The sequence below is a fragment of the Dermacentor variabilis genome, chromosome 2, assembly GCF_050947875.1.
Source record: "Dermacentor variabilis isolate Ectoservices chromosome 2, ASM5094787v1, whole genome shotgun sequence".
NCBI classification, from domain to species: domain Eukaryota; kingdom Metazoa; phylum Arthropoda; class Arachnida; order Ixodida; family Ixodidae; genus Dermacentor; species Dermacentor variabilis.
The window spans coordinates 224,912,425-224,938,434 of NC_134569.1; the positions used below are offsets into that span (position 1 = coordinate 224,912,425).

Below are 26,010 nucleotides of genomic sequence, written 5' to 3' on the forward strand. Positions count from 1 at the left end.
AAAACAACAATCAACAAGTTCTTCAAGCCACTGCAGCAATAACACTGGCTGCCCGACGATGCATATGTGCATAATAAACCGGCAGTCGGCTGCATACAGAGTTTTTGAACGCCTCTTTTTATAGCCACTTCACTGATGCTGTGGCAGGGTTTCGGGAGCCTGTTACTTCACCCTTTACCTCTAGATCTGAGAAAAAAAGAAAAAGGGTGCGTTTTTTGCATGCATTCATTTTTTCGGACTGCCTGAATTTTCGGACGTTTTTACGTTCCCTAGAGGGTCCGAAAAATCGTTCGTTGACTGTATTATCAAATTTTACAATTTTAATATTCGTATTCGATTTGAAAATGTTTGAAAGTTGATTGGATTGGAACATTCAAAGCAAATCAAATATATTGCTGGCGGCGCAGGAGAAAAAATGTTCCCTAATATTCGCTTTGATTTAATCTGAGAATATATCTAATTTCTTGCTTTCTGTGACCATTTCTTGCCGCTGGCAAAACTTCATCTCTACAGCATGCCTAGCCATTGGACACACCAACTTTGCGGGAAAGCCAGCCTTTCAGTAGCACAAAACATGGGTTTGCGGACAGCAAGGGCGCACTTTTTTGCAGCACCACTCCCAATCCGAACCTACTGCTTGACGGCAGATGTGATGAGTGATGGCTGGCACAGGGTCGGATGCCTTTGAGTTTAGGGGTGTTTGCTGTATAATAAGGAACAGGTTGGCTAGAACGGACAGACAGTGGGAAATACTCCGTTTTCCAAGTTAACGAGCCAAATACACAATCCTGTAGTATAAAGTGGCAATCACATGCATGCGATGTTCAAGCAACGTGACAGGCACACCCTTGCGCGCCATCACGTCCGCGCCATCACGTCCAACGTGGAGCAACCACATGAATGTGACATCGCGAAAAAGCATGGGGACAGGGTTACATCATTGTATGAATAAATGCCTATCGTGTCCCCATAAAGAAACCTCAACTGCACCAAGAGGTCGAGGTTTTATATAGGTCTAGCTTTAATATGCTATCATACCCAGTGGAAGTCCGTCCCATGGCGTAAGCATAAAATGCCATGGTGCCATCTGGTGAGCAAAACTTTCGTAGCTCTCGTTGGCATCTCAGACCTAACAGCGTCAAAACAGAGATCTTACCTCAATAATAACGACAAGAGAGCACTGATACTTCGTCCTTGGTTTGAGATGAGACGAAGCGATGGCTAATTTTGCTATTTATGTTTTGCTGTCACGGCAGACAGCAAGTTGGCAAGAGCGAATTCGGATCAAAGCAGGCAGACAAGGGCAGACTGCTTGCTGCCAAGTTGTTGCGCAATTGCTGTCCCAAGTGGATGTCGCCGCGCCAACTTCTGGGAAACAAGCGATATTCTCTGACTGGCCACAAACTGGTGCCACAACAAGCAAAAGCGACAGATTACCCTCCGCGACAGCAAAACCTGCCGTTTGTGGCAGTTGCTCAAAAATCTTGTGCATGCGGTTGTGCCTAGCAGAATTTTTTGCCATCAAAAATGAGATTGCGATATTTGAACGAGTTAAGGGGGGAGGCTACCCTCGGATAGTAAACACCAGTATATTGTGTATTCCTTGGGATATGTTTTGTCGTGCACAATTTCTTGTCGTGCACTGCAAGTACAGCATTGCACGGCTACTGCCCAGTTTGGTGACCAAAACAACAAAGAAGGTGCCCTCACCGGAGATGTCGTCTACATCAAACTTGAAGTATGAGAAGTTCATGAACCCTGAGTCTTGGTGCAGGTACATCATGTCCGGGTTCAGACGTGTCAGGTGCATCACGAACTCCGCAAAGCCTGCCAGTGCCAGCTGCAGCGTGAACTGCACGAAGAAATAAATAAATAAAAAATAAAAATAAGCAGCTGATTTAAGGCAAACAATGGGCATTCAATCAAGCCATTCAGCAAGTCAAAGGTTCTTCAATACTCTAACACTTTTGGTTCCAGGGAGTGAAGTTGAAAAATGTGGATCATACAAACTGCATTTGAAGTGCCAAAAGCTACAGTAAAAACCTGCATATGATACGAACCCGCACATACACTTAATTCTGGTTATAGCGAAGCGGCTTATAACAAAATTGTGGATATAACGAAAGAATTGTAATGCCCCTTGAAAGTCCCCATAGAAACCCATCTGTTTAAAATTTCGTTTACGAAAAAAGTTTCAATGGATATAACGAAAAATCTTCATTCCAAAATCGCACCTAACAAGCCACTTCGTACAAAACATATAGATTTCTTAAATTGCGCGACACGTTGCGGCCCTTCGATGCGGCAGTTCAAATCTCCCGCTGCAGCTCCTCATCATCTGGCAATGCTCCAAGCCCAGCCAAGCTGGCCAAGCAGCCAAGCCACTCCGTCCGCCGCGCGCCTTTGTTTGCGTTGTTCCGTACACTGCACGTCAGTGCTTTTTCTGCCGTGTCGCCAGTTTCACGACAGAGAAATGAATGGCAGCTGCAGCAGCTTGAAGCTAAAACGGAAAGTTATCGCCTCGGATCATAAGGCAGCCATAATTAGGGCTGTTGCATCAAGCACGAAGAAAACTCAAGTGGCCAAGGAGTTCGGCATTGCGCCGAGTACCCTTTCCGCAATCCTCAGCAGCAAAGAAGTCATCGCTGGTGCTGTCGCACGTGGCGTGAAAGGTAGCCGGAAGAAGCTGCAGTCTCCTGCCTTTGAAGCCGTGGAAGAGGCGCTGTTCAAGTGGTTTTTGAATGCAAGGGCTGCTAATTTGCCCGTGAGTGGGGCACTGCTCCAGAGAAAAGCGAGAGACTTTGCTTACATCATGGACTGCGACAGCTTCATTGCAAGCAACGACTGGCTGTAGCATTTTAAGGAGCACCGCAATATCGTTGGCAGGGTCGTCAGTGGCGAGTCCTAGGCCGTTTCAGAGTTGTCAGACGATCCCACCGCTGTTAACCAGATGTAGGAATCGTTGGACGATCTCGCCACTGCCACCATTTGAAGGAGTTGAAGGTCGTAGAGAGGAACTCGCTGAACAGGATTTATTTAACTTATTTACATCTTAGACAAGACATACATCGACAGTCTAGCGCGATTCCCATATGGAGCCCGCAAGACTAACATACAGCAAACAGCTTACGAGCACACACCAGCAGCCGACAATCGCTGCTTATAAGCACTTGGTCCCCCCCCCCCTTTGATTCCAAGCGGACGGAAACGTTCATCCAGTCATCATTCGACGTCACCGTTCAACGTCACCATAGACCAGCCCTTTTGGAGAAGGATGAGGGCTGTTGGAGTAGGATGAGGACTCACATACACGTGCCGCACATACACACAGGTGTAATGGTCCGGAGCCGACGTCAGAGGGGCTTCGTAGAACTTTGAGCCGTTCCGGGTAGCACATTGTCTTGCGTCTTGGTCGGAATGTGGGAAGGAGCCCCTGTCGACGTTCCCGCGGCAACTCCCCCACTCATAGCAGAACAGGGCGGCGTTGTTGTGTTGCGCACAAAGCCTGCTTCGTCGAACTCCTTCACTCGCAACAGCGACGAGGCTAGAGCGTAACAGTGGTGGTTTCAGCACAAAGCCTGCTTCGTCAAACTCCTTCACACGCAACGGCAACGAGGCTAGAGGTTGGCGGCGGCGTTCCAAGATGAGGTTACCACCGTTGGCATAAATGGCTGGCAAACTTGCACTGCAGCTGGCCGTTCTTAACAGCCGTCGACAATGAAACCGCAACGGTGAGGGTAAAAGCTAATGTTGGTCCTCTCCTTGAAAAGTATGAAGATAAGGATGTGTTCGACGCTGACAAAACAGCTCTCTTCTACCAAATGTTACCACAGAAGACCCTATCATTAAAAGGTAAGCTCTGTCGTGGCAGGAAACATAGTAAGGTCCGTGTCACTGTGCTCCTTTGTACGAATATGGACGGATCAGAGAAGATGGCACCTTTGGTGATAGGAAAAAATATGTTGCCACGATGCTTTAAAGGAAAGAGGCAACTTCAACCGCAGTATTTATCAAGCCGGAAAGCCTGGATGACAAGGGAAGTTTTTGCGGGATGGCTGCGTGACTGGGACGAGAAGTTGAAGAGGCAGAATCGCAAGATATGCCTTTTCTTGGACAACTGCGCTGCCCACCACACCACTGCTGCGGTGATGAACATGAACTTCAGTTCTTGACCCCGAACTGCACGGCAGTGATACAGTCCCTTGATCAAGGCGTGATAATGTCATTTAAGGCTGGATACCGGAAGCGGGTGATAGACCGACTTGTGTTAAACATGCCGTTAAAATGCGACATGAAGGTCGATTTGTATATGGCAATAGAGATGCTTAATGCGGCATGGATGGATGTGACAGCCAGCACCATCGCCAACTGCTTTCAACGTGCATCCTTTGCTGCCAACGAAAGCAACCCTGACACCGACTACTCAACGGACCGAATAGCCTTACCCAGTGGTGCCGCTGCATCGGGCGAAGCTTTAGCGTCGTGGAGGGTGCTCCACAATGCTGGTGTCGTGTGTGAAGGTGAAACCTTCTGCGACTACGTGAGCGTGGATGCCGACATTCTGGCAACGGAGGAGCTGACAGACGACGATTTTGTGCTTGCTGCCCGCGAGCATGAAGGAAGCGATGATGAAGGTGCTGGAAGGGACAACGACACTCCACCCTGTGCTTACGACGTACCAACATTGTCCCAAGCATTGGACGTGGTGGACCTACTGAGCCGCTACTTCGGTGGCCACGAAGACGGTGCAGATAGGCTTTGAGATAGCTGCTGCTGCCGAGAAGGCTGTCCTTCGGTTATGGAAGACACAGCAGCAAAGCATAACCGATTATTTTGTGCCGTCAACATGAAAGGTTCGTGCCATAGACATGGAAGGCAATAAAATCTGTGTTTGTGTGTGCAATCTAAATCTTATGTGTTTGATTCCAGTTTCTCCCTGTGTACGATATTGGTAAGGGCGATTAGCACTTGCCGCGGACGCAGCCACTCGGCCGCGACGGGAGCTGATACCTCGGCGATGGCTTACCTGTAGTAAGTGCACGTTCGAGTGCAATAAATTAGTCTCAAATTATTAGTCAGTGGCTATAATGAATTAACGCTTATAACGAACTAAATTTAGCACCCTTTTGATTTCGTTATAACGAGATTTAAGTGTAGTACGAGGTGAAATTTTTGGGACGCGAAATAGAAAAAAAAGTTATCTGCGTTTAATACGAGTTAGCAAAACTCGAAGAAAACATCTATTTAAATTGCACTCCGCACTTCAATCACTGTCTTCCTCAGCTACGCTCTCTTCGGATAGCTCCTTGTCGGACATATCTTCCCAGAGGTACTCATCCTCTGTGCCATCGAGCGCGTTCGAGATGCCACACTTCTTGAATGCACGACGCACAAGGTCCTCTGGTATGCCGGACCATGCGTCCACAATCCACTTGCATAGCGTGGCGGGCGAAGCCCGCTTCAGCCGCCCAGTTGGCGTCCCTGCAGGCTCACCTGAGCGCATCCAATCTCACCCGGGATAATAACGAGTTCAGTGTTAGGTTCACACAACAGCCTCTTCACTGAGTCTGCCAAATGGCAACGAAATGCGTCCAGCACGAGGATGGACGGGAACGACAACAGTGCGCCGGGCCGCCTACACCAGATGGACTTTATCCAGTCGAGCACAAGCGTCTCGTTCATCCGGCCTTTCTCGTGGCATCTCATGACGACATTTTTTGGTGGCTCCTCACCTTTAGGCACTGTCTTGCGCTTGAAGACGACATAGGGTGGGAGCTTGCGTCCGTCTGCAGTACATGACAACAGGATGGTAACTCGTGTTTTCTCGTTGCCAGTGGGCCGGACAAACTTGTTTAGAGCCCTTTTCGTGCACGGCAAGGGATGGCAGTAGTAGTGTTTGACGTAGCAGTAGTTTGACTACATCAAATTCAAAATCTACTATTTGGTATTTGCACACCCCTCGTAACTACCCTTTGCTAGGCAGTTGCGGTACATAGCGCCATTACACTCAACAGACAGCAGCTTTATTGCATCGTTTGACCATTTGCATATAGGCATTCAAAACAGCTCTGGCACCACTACGTGCACATTCTCAGGAAGGAGGCCTTTGTAGAGCATCTGGCATCACCTGTGCCAGGCCATCGCTGGATCCTGTGGCAGCCTTTAGCACAAAGTTATCATATAATTTTTGTGGCAGTGGTGACGTCTGTAGGTAGGCCTTGCTGCATCAAAACAGACAACTGATCTATTCCTTAAGGGGGGACGCGGGGATGAGATTGTGAAAAAAAAAATTGAGTTTTGGAAACTACTTGATTTGACAATTGTAACAGCACTAACACATGCAACCACAAAGGAACAAGGACGAGACCCAAGCGCTATTCCTTTGTGGTTGCATGTGTTAATGCTGCTACATTTGTCAAATCAAACATGCACCAACTCGCCCAGAAAGAAGTTTTAATGAATTGGGAAACTATGTGTTTCAGTATCTGCAATGGCTAATCTACATTGTATCAAAATGGTTGGGTCAAACATGCACTAAAAGTGCCCGAAAAAATTCATTTGTCAGTGCGCAGGGCAAGAAAACGGCTTCAAATCACACAAAATCATCGCAGTTCACGGAGCCCTATCAAGCCTTTCCCGCCACCGAGCACCTCCATCTTCGTATCATTCGAAAGCTCAGAGCTTCACTGTTCTGCTTCTGAAGTCTTCGGTCGTCGCCATCTTGTAACAAATGCACAAACATAAAAGAAGCGCGGGTCTGCTGGAGGTGGCCATACAGGCCCCCCAATGAAAGTGGGTCTCCGATTGACTGCTGTGCTGAAAGGCGTCTCTCCATTAGTTGTTGCTGTGGCAGCGAGCAAGCTGGCAGCTGCAGCCATCTTCTCTGCTTCGCAAAACTCGCCAGCCTCTTCATTTTACACGCAGAATTTGGATTTCTCAGAGCACCCAGGTCAGCGATGCATTGTCGCTTGTTTGATAAGAAATTTTGGACGAAGCACACCTTCGAAAAACGGAAGTGCAAGCCTCCTACGGCGAGAAAGAGACACCGATTAGCGGGAGAAGCAGAGCACCCGACTGAACCTGTGCATAACGTGCCACACTGTCTTGCACCCTTTGACTCCTGCAGCGAAACCAACAATTGCTCCGTGCCATCGACAACTATAACACAGGCAACGGAAGACGCACCGCGCCGACAGAGGCTCCTGTACCTTGACATATGGCCACACGAATTGGTAGTCGAGATCGCATTGATGAAGGCAACACGGGTCGAAGGTCACCATCGCCGACAGAGGCGCCGTACTCAGTTCCTGATACATCGTGCGACAAGGACACGTAGCAAGCAAGCGAGCCCAAACCGTCAACGAGCTACAGTGTGATAACCAAAGATTCACCAAACGAATCGTCACCAGAACGTCACACCATTCAGATGCACTTCAAGCTGCGTTTCGTGTCAGCAGTGACGGCAACGTTTGGCAACGGCAACATGCAACATTCGTGGGTTTCTTTTCGCAGTGTCCACAAGAGAATGGAAGTTTAATTTGATGGACTAGCAAGGCCAAGAACAAATTTCCAAACCCACCAAACGAAGAGGCAAAGCTGCAAGAAGATGCCTGACAGCATTGATGCCAAATATTATAGACCTGGTGCGTTCTCATAAATCTGCACAGCTTGCAATACTTTGCAGCCCAGTTCCTCAAATTTTTTGTTGTTGTTGGTCCCCTCGCTCGTGGAAAGCATAGCACAACAATGCCCTGACCCATTTTGATCCTGTTTGCCTTACTGTGATCCATAAACTATGCTGTATGATGATGATATGTTGTGTTTATTGGCGCAAGGGCCAAGTGTGGCCAAAGAGCGCCAAGACAGTGGTGATGAGTTTGCAATGTAGTTATGGCATCGATGGGGATAATGTAAAGTGGCTGTATAGGGGCCTTAAGAATAGTCGCTCTAGAGTGCGTAAAATCTATCTGCAATAAGAATATGTCGATGACAATGACGTGTTCTATGTGCAATAAAATCCATCGTGAAAAGAGTCATGCAAAATAGAAAATATATAAGCTGGTAAAATCACTTGGAGCACTGCTGCCTTGCCAGAGCCCTTGACACGCAAGGGACGAGAGGCATGTGCTATACGGAAAAACTATCACAGCGCTATCCTCTATAGAGAGGAGGCGCTGCGAACGTATGGGCTAATTACATGTAATACAACATCTTTCAGGAAACCTAGGACTGCGTTAGTGTCAAAGAGCGGTTCTGCTCCGAGTAACATAACAGGATGGAGGGGGATATGCTGCCGGTATGCTAAGGGAAAATGTTTCTTTCTGTCATGTTCGGCTTCCCGACACTCTAGGAGGACGTGGAGGACGGTCAGCCTTTCCCCGCATCTACCACAGGTTGGAGGCTCGTTTCCCGTGAGCAAAAAGTTATGTGTGCCAAAAGTGTGTCCTATTCTTAGCCGGCAGAGTAGGACATCTGTCCGACGTGATTTTGTTGCAGAAGGCCAGAACCCTAATTGTGGCTTTATTACGTGCAGTTTATTATTTGTTTCCATGTCCCACGAGCGTTGCCAGTAGTTCCGCAGTTTTCTGCGCAAGTAGGGCCTCAGATCTGTGACAGGGACTGCTGCGGTAGGATTTACAGAATACGATGCTATTGATGTGGCCATCTGGTCCGCCAGAGCATTGCCTTCGATGCCCCTATGACCCGGCACCCAGCATATGGTGACATGCTGGTTACATATATACGTTTTACATAGGACGGAATAGAGTTCATTGATTACTGGGTTTTTGTGCTTAGAAAATGACATTAGGGCCTTCAGAACACTTAGTGAGTCCGTATATATAACTGATTTCTCGAGTTTTGATTTCTTTATATACTTTACAGCTGACAACAGTGCGTAGGCCTCAGCCGTAAAGATGCTTGTTTCCGGATGCAGTACATCGGATTCCGAGAAGGATGGGCCGACGGCTGCATAGGACACCCCCTCGGGTGACTTCGATGCGTCTGTGTAGAACTCCGTGCAGGAGTGTTTGTATTGGAGTTCCCGGAAATGCATTTGTATTTCAATCTCTGGAGCGTGTTTTGTAACTTGCATGAAAGATATATCGCATTCTATGTGCTGCCACTCCCAAGGAGGTAGCAGCTTGGCTGGCTGCATTAGGCGGGGCTCGAGGAGTGGGACATACATTTCATCACTAAGCTCCCTCACACGCATCGAAAAAGGCCGTCTTACGGAAGGACGATTATGAAAGAGCGTGGCATATGTCATATCGTTAATGGTATTAAAACATGGGTGTTGAGGATTAGAGTGGACTTTCAGGAAGTATGTTTGGCTGATGTATGTTCTCTGCAGATGTAGTGACCACTCATTTGATTCTGCATATAAACTTTCTATGGGACTTGTTCTGAAAGCTCCAGTGGCCAGTCGAATTCCTAGATGGTGGACCGGATCTAGCATCTTTAGCGCGCTCGGGGCTGCAGAATGATAGATCACGGCACCGTAGTCCAACCGCGATCGGATGAGGCTCTTGTAAAGATTCATTAAACATTTCCTGTCGCTGCCCCATGCTGTGTGGGATAACACTTTAAGTAAGTTCATTGTTCTTAAGCATTTGACCTTGAGGTACTTTATGTGTGGAATGAAAGTTAATTTCGAATCAAGTATGATGCCTAAGAACTTGTGTTCTTTGTTCACAGGAATTCGCTGACCATACATTTCGATACTGGGTTCTGCAATGAGTCCTCTCTTTCTTGTGAAAAGCACACAAGAACTTTTGTTGGGGTTGACTTTAAATCCGTTTTCTTCTGCCCATTTGGACACTTTGTTCAAGCCCTGTTGAACTTGCCTCTCACATACTGTAAGGTTGCAGGATTTGAATCCTATCTGTATGTCGTCTACGTAAACAGAATAAAAAATGGCTGGCGGTAACGAGGCACGAAGGGTGTTCATTTTCATGATGAAGAGCGTGCAGCTAAGTACACCTCCTTGAGGTACACCAGTTTCCTGTATAAAAGGTCGCGACAATACATTGCCGACTTTCACGCGAAATGTACGGTTGGACAAATAGCTTTCTATTAAGACGAGCATATTGCCACGGATGCCAATTCCCCACAAGTCTCTCAATATTCCATAGCGCCACGTAGTGTCGTACGCCTTCTCCATATCGAGGAATACGGATAGGAAATATTGTTTATGTAGAAAGGCGTCGCGAATGTTTCCCTCAATGCGCACAAGGTGATCGGTTGTGGACCGCCCTTCTCTGAAGCCACACTGAAAGGGATCGAGGATATTGTTGAGTTCAAGGTAATGTACAAGTCTGCGGTTAACCATTTTTTCAAAAAGCTTACAAAGACAATTTGTAAGAGCTATCGGACGGTAACTTGCCGCCAAGGAAGGGTCCTTGCCCTGTTTAAGAACAGGGACCACAATCGCTTCTTTCCATGTGGATGGGAGGTTTCCCGCAGCCCAAATAGCGTTGAAAAGCGTGAGTAGTGTAAGTTTGATGTCAGCGTGTAAGTTTCTGATCATTTCGTACATGACCCTATCAGGTCCCGGCGCAGAGCCCCTGCATGTGGTCAAGGCAGCTCTCAACTCAGCAATATTGAAAGGCCGGTTATAAGGTTCATTCTGCCTGGATTTTCGTATTATGGGCTTACATTCTTCTATTTGTTTGTATTTCAAAAATGATTGCGAATAATGGTTTGAACTCGACACGCTCTCGAAGTGTTCCCCAAGTGAATCTGCCTGATCTTTTATTGTTTCACCTTGTGTGTTTACCAAAGGAAGTGAATATGTTTGGCGCCCTTTTATCCTATTAAACCGGTTCCAGACTTTGGCCTCATCTGTATACGAGTTGATACCGGATAAAAACGTCTGCCAACTCTCCCTTCTAGCCTGTCGGCGTGTTCGCCTGCCTTGCGATTTCACTTTCTTAAAGTTAAACAGATTCTCCGCAGTGGGAGAGGCGCGTAGCAATCCCCACGCTTTGTTCTGTTTCTTACGAGCGATCCTACAGTCCTCGTTCCACCACGGGACACGCCGTTTGCATGCCCAGCCATTTCCTTGTAATATACATTTAGTTGCGGCATCTATTAAAAAGGCTGTAAAGTATTCCACGGCAGCATCAATTCCTAACGAGGACATCTCATCCCATGAAATATTACTGAGAGTTCGGAATTTCTCCCAGTCAGCTGTATCAATCTTCCACTTGGGAGCCTGTGGTGGATATTCGTTTTCTTTAGGTGTTCTTAATAGTATGGGGAAGTGGTCGCTTCCGTAAGGATTGTTTATAACTTCCCATGCGAGTTCAGGAAAAATAGAAGGAGAAACTATGCTGAGATCAATTGAAGAAAAGGTTTTGTTGGCAAGACAGTAATATGTGGGTGCCTTCTTATTAAGCAGACACGCACCGGAAGACAAAAGGAGCTGTTCAACGAGACGACCTCGCGCATCGATACGAGAGTCGCCCCATAGGGAGTTGTGCGCATTGAAATCGCCAAGAACAACATAAGGTTCTGGCAATTGATCTATAAAGGATTGGAATTCATGTTTCGTTAATTTGTAATGTGGGGGTATATAAAGAGAGCTAATGGGGATGAGTTTGTTTAGGAGAACAGCTCGAACCGCCACTGCTTCGAGAGGCGTTCGTAGCTGTAAACGTTGACACGCAATGCTCTTATGGATAACAATGGCGACACCGCCCGATGATGCGACAGCATCATCGCGATCTTTGCGAAAAGTTATGTACTGTCGGAGAAAATTTGTGTGTTTAGATTTTAAATGTGTTTCCTGTAAACACAGCACTTTTGGATTGTGTTGGTGGATCAGTTCTTGTACATCATCAAGGTTTCTAAGGAGACCTCTGACGTTCCATTGTATGATTTGTGTATCCATATTTAATGTAAATTAGTGCTGTGTGTACGGAAACGGAAAGATGCCTTAGATTACAGAGCCCTTTCGAGGCCCTGTAATTGGTGTTTTGTTCTTTTTGAAGCGTTCGAGTGATTCTCGACGCTCCTTAGGCGCCTGGTGCGCCTTGAGGATAGGTGTGGTGTCCATTGCCTCTTGTGAGGCGCCGGACACGTGCTCTTGAGAGCGGGAAGTTTTCAGAGGGAGTCCCGCCTTGGAGGGCAAGACCCCTGCGCCCACCAGCCCGGAGGTCGATGGGGCTCCCAGAGGGATTTGGCTGCGCTGGCCGTTGCCAGCGCTGGAAGGGGCCTCGGAGGCTGGGGCAGCCTCGGCTGCACCCACCTTCGGGGTGGATGGTCCCTTCTCCTCGGTTGACGGAGCAGCGCTAGCTGCAACCGCCGCGGGGGCAGATGGCGTGACTGCCGACTCACTGCTTGTGGGTCGGACAGCCGCCGGAGGCCGTTGTGACGCTGCCCCCTGACGCGCCACTTCGGCAAAGCTGGCCTTAGGAAGGTATGCAACCCGCCTGCGTGCCTCTTTGAATGATATGTTTTCTTTTACTTTGATAGTGACTATTTCTTTTTCTTTTTTCCAAGACGGGCATGACCGCGAGTATGCGGCATGCTCGCCATCACAGTTCACGCAGTGTGGAGCGTTTTCGCACGTTTCAGAGGCATGGTCACGGGAACTACATTTTGCACATGTCTGGCGGCCTCGGCAGTTCTGTGAGCTGTGGCCGAATCGCTGGCACTTAAAGCATCGTAGGGGATTCGGAATGTACGGTCTCACTCGGATTTTCACATAGCCTGTCTCGATAGTGTCTGGTAGGTTGCTTGAGCCAAATGTAAGTATTAGGTGCATGGTATTGATTTCTTTTCCGTCACGTCTTATTTTAATTCTCTTAACATTGATCACGTTCTGATCATTCCAACCATCTAGAAGTTCAGCTTCAGACAATTCAAGCAGATCAGCATCCGATACAACGCCACGGGTAGTATTCATGGTACGGTGTGGGGTCACTGTGACTGGAACACCCCCAAAAGATACAAGTTTGGACAGTTTTTCAAATTGTTTCTGATCGCGGAGCTCAAGGAGAAGATCACCGCTAGCCATTTTCGATGCTTTGTATCCGGGACCAAAAACTTCTGTCAGAGATTTCGAGACAATGAAAGGTGAGATCATTCTTACAGTCTTCTCAGGCTTATCGGAGTGGATGACATGAAAGCGGGGAAAGTTCTGTGTACGATTGCCAAAAAACTTAAAGACATCTTCGGTGCGCCCTCGCTTCTGAGGGCGATCAGGAAGTTTGGGGAAACCAGTTTCCATGAAGATATATAAAAATTCGGCAACAGCGCCGACCGCCCACCACGGAGCCCAACGCGGGGACGCGGCAGAGCTTGCATACAAGTCTGCACGACGCCAGTCGTACGCCGCCACTATAACCAAATATGGTGTACCCAAGGTTGGATAGCCACACAGGGTTAACCCTTGCCACCAAGAAGAAGGAAGTAAATAGAAGAGAGAAGGAGACAGGAAAGGTGGAAAGTAAGGGAAAGACGAAGGTTGTAGGAAGAGAGAGACAGGAAAAGGCGACTGCCGATTTCCCCCGGGTGGGTCAGTCCGGGGGTGCTGTCTACGTGAAGCAGAGGCCAAAGAGGTGTGTTGCCTCCGCCGGGGGGCCTTAAAGGTCCGAACACCCGGCATCGGCTCAACCTCCAGGATCCCCCTTTCCCCGGACACGGCTAAGCCGCGCACGGCTACACGCGGGAGGGTCCAACCCTCGTGTGCTCGGGTACGTGGTGGCGCAACACACCAAACGCCTGCTTACGCAGACGCCCCTGCGGGGATAAACTATGCTGTACAACTGGACAGTCTTGAAACCTTTCTTTGTCTTTTCTTTATTTTATTATTTCACAATAACTACACGGCACTATGCAGTGAAGCACAGTCACATGCATCTCATGTTGAACAAGAAATTATTTGGGCATGAAAAAAAAAAAAAAAAAAAATCGAACACTGCCTTGATGTAGATTAGACATTTGGGCAAACATACCGTTTATTCGCAGCTCCCTACCATGTTTTGTTACTGTGCCAGGCTTTTCACATGCAAGAAACTTGTAAATTCTCATAAATATTTATGAAACAAGAACTAATGAAGATATGTTAATGAAATTTTAAATTTGTCTCTTTATTGCAATGTGCAGTATGTGTGCCAAATTTCAGTCCTTTCTGCTAAGAAACAAAAGGTTATTTCTGACCCCCCCCCCTACAGTGTGGGGAGACTAAGTAAAAGCTGATTTTATCATTTATTTCTAGCTGTCACTATGAAGAGTAAGTAACAAACATTTATCTGAATCAAAGTGGGCACTGCTGTGTCGTCACACTAGTTACACAAGTAACGCAAAGACTGCAGCGAAACGTAAACTGCAAATATCTCGAGTGTATTCCGACCACACGAACCCTGGAACCACCATTTTATAATGTGTGCGAGAGCTTATTGCACACAGCGCTGAAATTGTCTTGTACCTGCTTGCGGAAGGTCCAATAGTGCGTGGGTGCCTGGAAGGTGGCTAGAGCCCAGTCTCGGAGCAGAGTCCGGGGCACCATGGAGCCCTGGACGTCCCGCAGGATGTCCCGCAGCACCTGATGGCTGGCCTGCGATCCCCGTGCCTGCACTGCTGCCAGCCGTTCGTAGTAGCGGCCTACAGGGGCGTCATGCTCCACACCACGCTGGCTGCACCTCTGCACAAACGGGACAATGCCATTGAGCCGCAGAATAAGTGCCTGGTCGAGTTGGCACAAGTTTAAGGCAAACAGAAGACAGAGAATTAGTGCTTGAGAATCTCTAAAGTGTCACTATTATTGCGAACAGAGCCTTAATAATAGAGAAATTGAGGTGAATGCAGGACATACCGTATTTGCTCGATTGTAACATGCCTTCCATTGTAATGCACACCCGTTTTCCATGACCAAAAAAGGGGGAAGAAAAAGACGTCCTCAATTGTAAAGCGCGCCAGTATGCCATGACCCAAAAGAAAAGTTCTTTACAGTACCGTGCCCCTTATTGTTTCACACAGAAATGTAACTCTCTCTCATTTGAAAAAAAAAAAAAAAACAGATCCACTCCCAATGCACTAAAGCCGCAATAAATAAAAAAATGCTGCAGTTTCGCCCGAAAGGGGAAGCATCGATTGCGATAACAAGTCAGTAGACATAAGGATAGTAGTTTTATTGGCCGTATAAACGTTTAAACATTTGCTTGCTAACTAAATTACAAGCATGGTGTCATGACACATGCAGAAGCAAACATGAACATGTCTCACTCAATGACCATGGAAACTTTATCAAAACGCTGGAGTCAAGTGTGGTAGCAGAAACGAGCCAATTTACCTTTGTGTGGCTTCTCGCTTCAACGCGAACTAAGCGACGCGAAGACAGTGCGGTGCGCCTAGATGTGTTAACTGTTGTCTCCATCGCAGATCACTTTCAAGATAGGGGCAGCACGGCTCCACCGTACGCAGCAGCCGCCAGAGTGGGGTGCCTCTCCTGTTTGCACCAGTCTCGCACACAAGCTTCGGGAACTCTGCACGCCTGTGATTCGGTTCGATTTCCGCCCGTCTCCGCACATGTGATCACCTTCCCTTTAATTGCAACATTGTGATTAACTTGGCGTGTCTTCGCAGTCGGCACTTGCATGCTGATAGAGCAAACATAGACAACATCCTTTTATTGTATAATAAGATTAAATAAAATGCTAGTGATCCAGTTCTATTTTGTACTCAGAAAAAAGAACTAACTTAAATTACCCTTGACCACGACGTGGGCAGTTGAAAGGTTTCATTTTCGCTCGACTTCGCGCCGCCCATGCTTTCGCGTTTCAGTAGTTTTGTTATCGCGTAGTACTGCGCTGGTTTTGCTGGCTCGCGACACTCGCACAAACTGCAAGTAGCAGAGAATTCAACTTCTATTTGATGTCGCGGGATGCCCAAACGGTCTATGCAACTTGACCAAAACGCAGCTCCAGCGGCGAATCCACATGAAACGTTACTTTGAAGGGTCGCCTGACGTCTGTGTGCAGGCGTGAGTAAGAGCGGGCATGAGAAAGAAAATGTGGGGACTTCTGCTCCCTGAATATATAAATCTATCTAGGCATATGGAGGAGGTTTCTTAGCACGCGTTGTAAGCGTTTGTCCCTAGGCATGCCGGCATTGCGGAGTCGGGTCGAGTTTGTTTACGCTCTCAGACTGGCTGGCGGCGGGTGAAATAGGTAAAGCAGCAGGCACTGATGCCCGATTTCACGAATGCTGTGTCGGACAGACTGTCTCACACCTGTGGCGCTCGTGCAAAGTCAGTCGTGCCGGACCATTGCTTCCTCGCGCCTTACGGCGATGTACCTTTGAAATAACATCACAGATTTTTCCATGGGAGCAGCATGGACCGTAGTAGAGGCCGAGCCGCATATAATGAAAATCTAAACGTCAGAGCGCCTTAGCAACTGCGTTTGAAAGCAAATGGCTGAAAGGCCGCCGGAGACGCTCGACGCCTCTGCAACTGCTATCAGTATACATCGCACTACCACAACGCCTTTATGCTCACCTAACCTAACATGGGCGAGACGCAAAGACAAAAATCCTCACGGCGTGACATTAGGTAATGGCGTTGAAACCACGGTTGCTAAGGCACTTTGCATTTATTTCCCTCAAAGGGGACCACTCAAACATGCTCCTGAAAAGTCACAGACAGCAGCATATGAAAAGCCTGCCAAGAGCGCAACTACTGCCCCAAGAGAGCAGGCCGGGCCTGTCCTACAGCCTCTACTGCTCCCCCGGAAAAATCAGTGTTTTTTTCAAGGTAGAGCGCCATCAGGGGCAAGAAAGGTATAAAACGATATGACTGACTCAGCACCAGCGCCACAGGTGCGAGAAAGTTTGTCCGATGTACCTTCAGACACAGCGATCGCCAAATGGGGCATCAGTGCCCACTGCTTCACCTATTTCACCGTGCCGGCAGCCAGTGTCCGAGCAGAAACAAACTTGACCACTCTCCGCAATGCCGGCATGCCTAGCGACAAACATATACAATGCACACTAAGAAACCTCCTCCATAGTACCTAGGCAGAGTCATATATTCAAGGAGCAAAAGACCCCAGATTTTCTTTCTCGTACCCGCTCTTACACGTTCTTGCACACAAACGGCTGGCGATCCCTCAAATGAACATCTTGTCGAATTCACCGCTCTGTCTTGGCTCGGTAACGCCGTCTGTCGAAGCCATTTTACTCGCTGACGGCAGCAAAGGGTGGTGATGGTGTATGCAACGTTACCACTTCCCCCGTTGCGTGGCAAGAGATTTAAATTAAAAAAAAAAAAATATTCAGACCCTTCAGGTGCAATATTCTCGTAAACTAAGTCTTTTCATGACACGAAACAAGCATTGTGAGGTTTCTGGAATGGTATTTAAACAGTCCACATCAACTTAGTATTTACCTTTAGTGTCCCTTTAATACGTAGTTGGTGCGGAACATGGATCAGGAACGCACTAAGCGATGTACTAATTGCGGACGATGGCTGTTGAGCGGCTGTAGACTTACTGGTCAGGAAAGAACTGTCTCAATTCTCACTAAACATATATGCAGATAACTTTTATTTGCGAGCAGGCCGCAAAAATATCTGCGATTTTCCCTTGCCGCTGTGGCGGCCTTCCAGCAACGACGGCATCCTGAAACTCGGCAAGGCTGAGAGCCAGTTTCTCCATCAGGCCTCACTTCTCAGCGAATTCCCTCACGAAGGTCAACACAGGCACAACGTCGGATGCATAAGGGCCATCATCCAAATCCCCGTCTAGTCGTGGATGACTTAGAAGCTTCAGAAGCTATGGGATCAGGAAACACGTCATGACACTAAGTTTTAATGTCACTATTGGTGGCCAACTGCAGTCCATGAAAGGTCTGTGCAGCTCAATTCCACTATCTCAGTGGTGGAACAGCCATTTCACCTTTCGGCACAAGTCCTGGTGCAGGCACTGATTTAGCGCAAGGTGAAACGCATGTATGCTTACCATGTACCATGCAAACTTTAACTGATACAGTTGATCTGTTGTGGAGATGGGTTTGCGCGAGGGTTACCTTGCGAGCGCGGTCACAAAAGGATGCAATGCACAAAGGGTGCTGCAGCCGGCTTCGTCGACTGTCTGACACGGCGCATTGAAGGCACCACAGACAGACTATCAACAAATGCGAGTTTATTAACCGAGGATGCAAAATAGTGTGACAGTCCCAGCTTGTGGGCTAAGGCTCACCGCAAGACCAATTAAGAATACGCACCTGCACTGAACATGACATTATGCAATACAATCATGTCGTGCATGCACATTATGGAGTTCCCAAACACAGACATGACGTCAGCGCCACTGCACATGTGTGAGATGCAAAGAGGGTTTTGCGTTTGCATCGGCAATGCAAGCTAAGTTGAAAGTGTGAAATGATGTTGCAAAAATCGGTCGCAATACAGTGGAACCCCGTTCATACGTTTTTCACCGGACCGGGGAAAAAAAACGTAACAGCCGGGAAAACGCAACAGTGAGGAAAGCTCCGAAAATGAATGAAAAAAAGTGCAGCTTCAACTATAGACAATTTATTTCCACAGAGTGCGCTTAGGACCTAAAAAAAAGTCCAGAATTGTGGCTTGCCGTTTCTTTCGCTCGCTAGAAATCACCACACGTTTCTCAATAGCCTGGAAGGCCGCATTGCTGTCAGCGTCGCTGTGAGGTGCGACGTACCTGCGGAGGAGGTCCAGAGCCGCAACGGCTTTTCGAAAGCTATGATTTGGCAACTCCCCGGCATCATGCGGCTCGTGCATCGCAGTCTGCGACTTCACTCGCGACCGAGATCCCAACGATCTCGGCGATGCTCTGACACTCTGACGTCCCGACAACGACATCCACGGCGACGTAGTCGTCGTATGTGACCGCCATTTTGGCTTTTGGCGAGTTTTGGCCGGGCTTGGCTATGGAGCTGGCTGCAAGAAGCCGCACGCCAATTCGATGGCGGCCTCTCGAACTGGCGTGCGGCTTCTTGCAGCCAGTTCCATAGCCAAGCCCGGCCAAAACTCGTCAAAAGCCAAAATGGCGGTTGGAGCGCGTTGCCTACTTTAGCCCAGGCGGGTTCGGGGGGCTAAGTTGCGACGTATCATGCGGGAACGTTTTCACAGCTACGACGTAACAGCGGGGTTCCTTATACATTGGATCCTATGGAAGCTATGCCGGGACCGGATGAAAACGACGTAGCAGCCGGGAAAACGCAGCAGTGAGGAACGTAACAGCGGGGTTCTACTGTATTTGGTCACAGGAAATAAGTTCAAGAATACATATATAATGTCACTTTAGAACGCACTTAGGCCAGTGACAAATCCTTGCATGATTTTCTTCTTGTTTTCTTTCTCAATGGCCCCCATGTGTTCCCGCCAAACCCTTATACATAATGCCAAAATTAACAACCTGGCCCACATCCATGCAAGAAGTAAAACTGGTGGCACTATTATAAACCTCAGTTTATTCAATAACTCGGACATGCGCAAGTCGACATGTGCTCACTAATACCATTCTAAACTATGCACCACATGAGATTCTGATCACAGCAGATGTTTTACAAAGACCTTCTACCACTCATAAACATAAAAAAACTAACCTTTAATCCTAGAATGTGACATCCTCCTTCGCAGATTCCATGGTGCTAAGTGGGTTTGATGAACACCGAAATAAAGCACCAGCAAGATGGTACAGCGGCACTACATTGTATGTGTGTCAGAGAAAAATACAGGAATGACAAACCGCATGGCTCTGAAAGGCCTCTGCTTTCTTCTATGACGATGATGATGATAGTGTACCGCTAGTTTTGATTTCAGTTTTGCTAGCTGCAACGCATTGATGGAAGGAGGGTTTTGCTCGCATGCCTGCTTTGGCTCAGGCTCGGCGCAATTTTCCACCAAAATGCTGTTTTTGCGCAGGATGGCGAAAAGACCCACTCTCGACAGATTCTGGTGAGCACCCAACTGCAGGCGCAAATAAAGTTGGCTCCAATCCAATCTATTGGCGCAATTGGCGCAGCTGTTCCACCACTGCTATCTATGGTCTACAGGCACTACATTTTGTCATTTCCATGCATGTACATGCAACAAAAAAACAAAATGAAGTAAATACTACACACTAACCGTTTGGCATGCGGTAAGTGACTATGGCTTAAGCAGTCGGCCAATGCGTTAAGTTCAATAGCGGCAGGTTGTGGGATTCATCACGAGTATACTTAAATGGGAATTACTTATTAAGCAGGTACGTATGCACAAGGTTATCAAACAACTAATAGGTAACTAATAAGTGCAATATGACGCATCAGTCAGGTTTATCCTGTTGTGGTTGTTAGTTGCATCGGACCCTGACATGTTCCTTCTCCTGCCATTCTGGCTCTTCTGTCGTGGAACAATCTTAGTGTGCCACCTGTGGTTGGGTGTTGCATTCACAAACACTTATTCATTCTTCATTGAAACAGCCAACAGCACTGTACAGAACTCTTGCAGGCAGGACGAGACTACAGAACACATTATGTGCCATTGTCCAACCTACGATTCTCAACGACATGGCCTGCGTACGCGTCCCAGCCACTTAAACGACAGACTGTTCTCGGAAGCAAACAACCCCAGGACCTTGGCCGCAGACGTCTAGCATGCCCAAGGCCACCAAAACACTAATGTGCTTTTTGAAGACAACCGGGACTACACAACCTGCGGGTGCCTGCGGATAAATAACTCTTCTATGTTTTTCTCCATTTCGCCTGCTCGATGTGTAGGGTAGCCAACCAGGTGAGACATTGGTTAACCTCCCTGCCTTTCGTTGTCCCTGAGCGCATTTCAAGGCAAGCCTCAATGCACTAGTTGCCAAATCCCCTGCTCCGAGGAGTGAAGGCCCACTTCACCTGCTTGTAGATGTGCAGCAGCGAGACCGACGCTGGGTTGTCCTCAACGAGGCGCATCTGGGGGCTAACGGCCACGACACGGGGCACGGCCAGGTGCAGGAAGCGGCGGGCCGTCTCCTTCTGTTTGTCCAGCAGGGTGTTCAGCATGCGCAGCAGCTGCAGCACCCGCTCCTCACGCCGTGCGTCGCTCAGGCATGCGTCGTTCACCACCAGGTATGGGTAGATCTGCATGCAGCATGCAAGAATGACACGTCTTGCGCCAGCAGACTCTACCTTGTGCCTACGAATCTACCTTGATCACATCAACTTATCGTTTGCCGTCTACAAGGTGTCCCGAAACACTTATCTAAGTAATCATGGAATGGCCTCACTACAAAAGTACGTAATGCCACGAATCTCATGCCGCAAAATTTTTTGTAACTGTAGGCAGAGTTATAGCACCGATACCAGGCTTTTTCTCTCTTTTCACCTCTGCTAGCGCACTGGAAGCAGCAAAGCTGAGGAGCCAAGGGGGCAAAGCTCCAGCTAGAGTATAGTGTCGCAGCAGCCATGGCAGAATACGCTACACAGCACACTGCTGCCATATCAGAGGCCACGTGCAGTGCAAAAATGAAATTATCTTTTTGTCTTTTTGAGAGTGCAGACAGATATTCTTCACTTATTTAGCTGAAAATTAGCAATCACATATTGCTGAGAATGTTCTCACGATCAACAAATCAGCCAATAGTGTTGGTAGGTGTCCAGCTGCTAACGATGACACTGTGTGACAACACTGCAGGTGCGAGAGCAAGCAACTGTTCACGGCTTTTGACACGGCACTGTGAATTCCCTGCTGCATGAAGTGCAATAAAATTTTGGCTCGCATGTTCAAAGGAACCTCCTTAACAGATCAGCAACATATTTTTATTATGTTCAAAAATTGTTTCACGGCCCTTTTCATATTTGTTTCCCTCCCTTTGACATTCATTATGTTACTGAATTAACAGCCACATATCTGCTCTGTGCAATACACAACCTCCCCATCTCCAATTCTTTGTCTTGTGCACTAGAATATCAGTGGCACAGACACATAAATGCATGCACATAGTTTAGGTCTATGTATTTTCACCACTTCTCATGCTCTCCGTAAGTCCCTCTTCCTCAGTCAAAGCACTCACTTTTCCATTTTGCCCCCGAAGGTAGAGTCGCCGGGCAGCTGTGTTGTACTTCTGGACAATTTCCACCCGGGGCATGAACCGTGCGATGCGCACATAGTAGTGGCTGTGCTGAAATGGGTAGGGAGAAACACAAGAGTTGGCTCACAAATTCCAACAGAGGATGTCTTCACAGAGTGGGCTGCCTAGCAATACACAATCATGGTACTGTATTTACTGAAACGTAACGCAGCCATGGTTGTAATGCAAATGTCAACTTTTCAAAAAGTCTGCGGGAAAAAATAAAAAAATAAACATGAGACCGCAAATGTAACACGAGATGAGCAGAAAGAGAAATCGTACCCGCATTCAAAGAATCAATTTGGAAACGAGTTCTCTTCCCTGATCATCGTCGTCTGAGAAGGAGACAGAACTTTCATTGGATGGTGTTCTTGGGCGATCAATACGGAAGATAGTTTCACTTATGTGAAATTTCATGTAACTTGGCAATGACAAGAGTTTCTGCATTGTGCAAAGCTCATTGTCAATGCCAAGAGTACTGTCGGCCGTATAATTCGTAGGGGTTTGGTGCTGAAACAAGCCAAGTCTCCCGAAAGCTCAAACTCTTTCCGAAAGTGGCCTCCTGAGAATCAAGTCATTCATGCCGTCGAGCTACATAACCACTTCATTTGAGGACAGCACCAGACCACTACGAGGTCCTTCCGAGCGGTCCCATATTTACAAAGGGTCTCCTATTGGCGCCACCATCCGATAACTGTCGACTCATTAACATTGATTCGCTGGGCCACGGCATAGTTTCACAGCTCCTTGGCCACCAAAGTTATTCGTCTCTCAAAGTGGCCGTCATACCTAACGCTCTGCGTCGGCATAATGTTGCGAATGAACGTAGATGAGGCACGATAGGCAGCAGAGTAATGAAGCACCGTATACATAACACCGGTCACAAGCATACCAAAAAATGCCATCGATTTCAACAAAAAGGAAATTTTTACTTCGATCGACTTGTTTATGGATTGAATTGAGATTTAAAGGAACAGCTTGCCAACATAACCTCAAAAACCGTAGAATTAAGAATATTTGCTTTAATATAGTAAGTTTTGCTATTATTCAAACATAATGCGAGGGTCCACTTCAAGCAATGGAAATCATGAAAAAGCTTGCGGTACAATAGAGTAAATATGGTACCTAATACTGGTACTTAATAGTAATAAGGTACACAGGCAGACATGTCAATGTGAAACATCACCCACTCATTAAGGAGTGAAATAAGTCGGCTGCCTCTGAACAGCCTCCTTATGCATCAGATTTTTCACATTTGTTTGGTCCTTTTAACCTTTCATCCATCTTTCATCAAGAAGCGTTTAGGTGGACATTGGCACTTTCCATGCCTGCCCTATGACCCCATCCCCTTGCTGTATTTATGTATACAGTCAACGACCAATTTTTCGGATGCGCAATATTTTAGGCATGCCTGATAAGTCAGATACCTTCGAGGCACCACCACGTGTCTCATAAAGCTAACCTAAAAGATTGTACGAAATTTTCGATGCTGAAAGCCTTCCCCGTCCAATTTTTCCTACTTTTTGCTGTGACCACAAATCCGAAACGGCATTAACTGAAGCTGCCACCGCTTAGCATTGAGACACCTATCATTATACTGGCAGGCCCCTAAAACTATTTCGGACTTGGCTGTGGCAATCTGAGACCTCGAGGGCAGCTAAAGATGTCCATTCATTTTTTTGGACTGCCGAACTTTTTTAAACGTTTTCGCTGTCCTTGAGGTGTCCGAAAAATCAGACACCCCATTGATTGTACTACAATAATAGAAAAAGCAGCCCTCCCACGACTTCCAGCAGCTTTAAAACATGGCAACTTGTAAAAATCTATAAGCAAGCAACAAAGTGAACAAAATATCTCAAAGGCATGCAAGTTGAAGAACATGCGAAATAACATTTAAAAGTGATTCACAACTTCTGGGAATCACCCTGTTTTTAATGATAAGTGCCGCTGGTATGTAGCCAGGGCAAACATGCTGAAAAAGACACAATGGGGCATTCCTGGCATAAATGAAACAAATAATATTTCAATGCTTTAGCATGACACCTTTATAGACTGCAGTTTTTTCCTCTCAACCTTTTGTTAAAGGGCCTCTCTCACCAGGCCCCGTACCAAATTTTAGTTATACGCTGGAAGTTGTTACGTGCCCTTTAGCGAGCATTCTGCCGCAAAAATTTTTCATGTCGGCTCCATTAATAGCCGAGATAGAAATATTTCAGTGCCGCGAACCCATGATTTCACAAGGTGTGCTCCACTGCATAGCGAGACTCTCTCTCCATTTGGCCTGTCTAGCTTCCGCAAGCGAAATTCCTTCCTTGTGTTCTCCCATACCGGAGCTCGAGGATCGCGTGACGCATACGTCACAGGCCCTGCCTGCCTTTTCTTTTTTTTTCTCCTTGCATTTTTTTTTATTTCGCCGATGCGCATTTCCGCTGGGAGCATTGCACACGAGCTGTTGTCTCGTTCGCGCAGCCCACGATTTTGCGTGCTGTGCACAAGGACACATGACTTGCGGTATAATTCAGTGCTACATGAATGCTGAGGCAGAACAAGCGGATCACAGAGCGTGATCCCGTGCTGGAGCACGGTAGAAAATGGCATAGTTTCGTTACCTGTGCATGTGACCCCACGACCGTGGGTGAAAACGAGCAGACAAAACGGAAGTGCATCTCTCTTGCTTCGGTGCAAGTAAAGCAAGAAACACGCAGACATTCCGTTTGTGTGTTTTATAATTTCTCTAAACTTCAATTCGTCCACTCAAGCAACAGATCACACAAATAACAGATGGTTATGCGTCACCACGAGCGACGTCACACCGTGGACTCGAGCACGTAGGTACAGGGACGCGACTACGTCATCCCCCGGCTTGGAGTGCGGTGGCCGCGAAAAGAAGGAAAAACAACGATCGCTTTGAAATTTCATATATTTCCGCGGCGCATAGTGATGCAATACTTTGCAGACACGATCTTTATCACGCAATGTATGCTCTGCGTTTGTCAGCTCAAGATGGCCAGACCTGGTGAGGGGCCCTTTAAGTGTAAGGAATGCTTAAATTAAGCACACTTACAACCTTAACATAAGTAACAGTTAGGTTTTGGGCAAAAGTGAAAACTTAACAGTGCAAAGCAAACAAGAAGACAGAATGTATCAATACAGTAAAACCACAATAATTCGATCTCAATCTTCTTTTTTTTTTAACTCTGTCAATTCACAGAATTTGTGCAGCGCTGTAATTTGCAATGCAAATTATGTTGGATAATTCTACAAGCTCATGTGCACTCATCTGGATAATTCGTAGTTTCCGGTTGTGGCATCCAAGACCATCTTGCTGCGACACACTTCCGGCTTCGCATATATAACAGACTTCCATTAATTGGACCTAGATGGAACTGACAAAACTGATCTGAGTTAAGCGGCGGGTTGAATTAAACAAGATACAGAAAAAATAACCAAAACAAGCCACTGATTAATTTGGCACTATCTGACCTGCTGACACGGCCCTGAAACAAACGTGCATCAACTTTGCGTGTGTCCAAAATAGAAAACTAACATAGGAATGACACCACAGCTCCTAGACAAGGTCGAAATAGGGGTGTGTGAATACCGAATAGTACATGTTGAATCAGATATTGTAGCAAATCAAGTAAAAAAAGCCTAAAATTCAACTGAATATTGAACATCAGAAAAATTTTCACAAAATTTGGTGCTTCCGAATTTTGGGCAAGAATACAAGATGCTGCATATGCTTGGGAGTCTATTAGCATTGCACAAGTTACCGTATTTACTCGCATAGATCACACTTTCTGTATTTAAAAAAAAGGGGGGAGGGGGAAGAAAAGCAGGCTCTTCTTTCTTCTCACGAGTACATTACGTGCACTGAAACAGTTTCTTTCATACCAGTAATGAATAATATCATAAATATTGGCAA

The 26,010-nt window shown here is 47.1% G+C and overlaps 1 protein-coding gene across 9 annotated transcripts in view; it reads right to left on the reverse strand.

Annotated features, from left to right (window-relative positions):
• Nipped-A (Transcription-associated protein Nipped-A) overlaps positions 1–26,010 on the reverse strand; it is a 435,149-nt gene that overhangs the window by 15,988 nt on the left and 393,151 nt on the right. For all 9 annotated transcript variants that reach the window (XM_075682662.1, XM_075682661.1, XM_075682656.1 and 6 more), the window contains 4 exons: positions 22,029–22,136; positions 20,872–21,096; positions 14,435–14,650; positions 1,711–1,852 (listed from right to left, as the gene is read on the reverse strand). In XM_075682662.1, the coding sequence (XP_075538777.1) occupies positions 1,711–1,852; positions 14,435–14,650; positions 20,872–21,096; positions 22,029–22,136 (691 nt within the window). The remainder of the gene's footprint in view (positions 1–1,710; positions 1,853–14,434; positions 14,651–20,871; positions 21,097–22,028; positions 22,137–26,010) is intronic.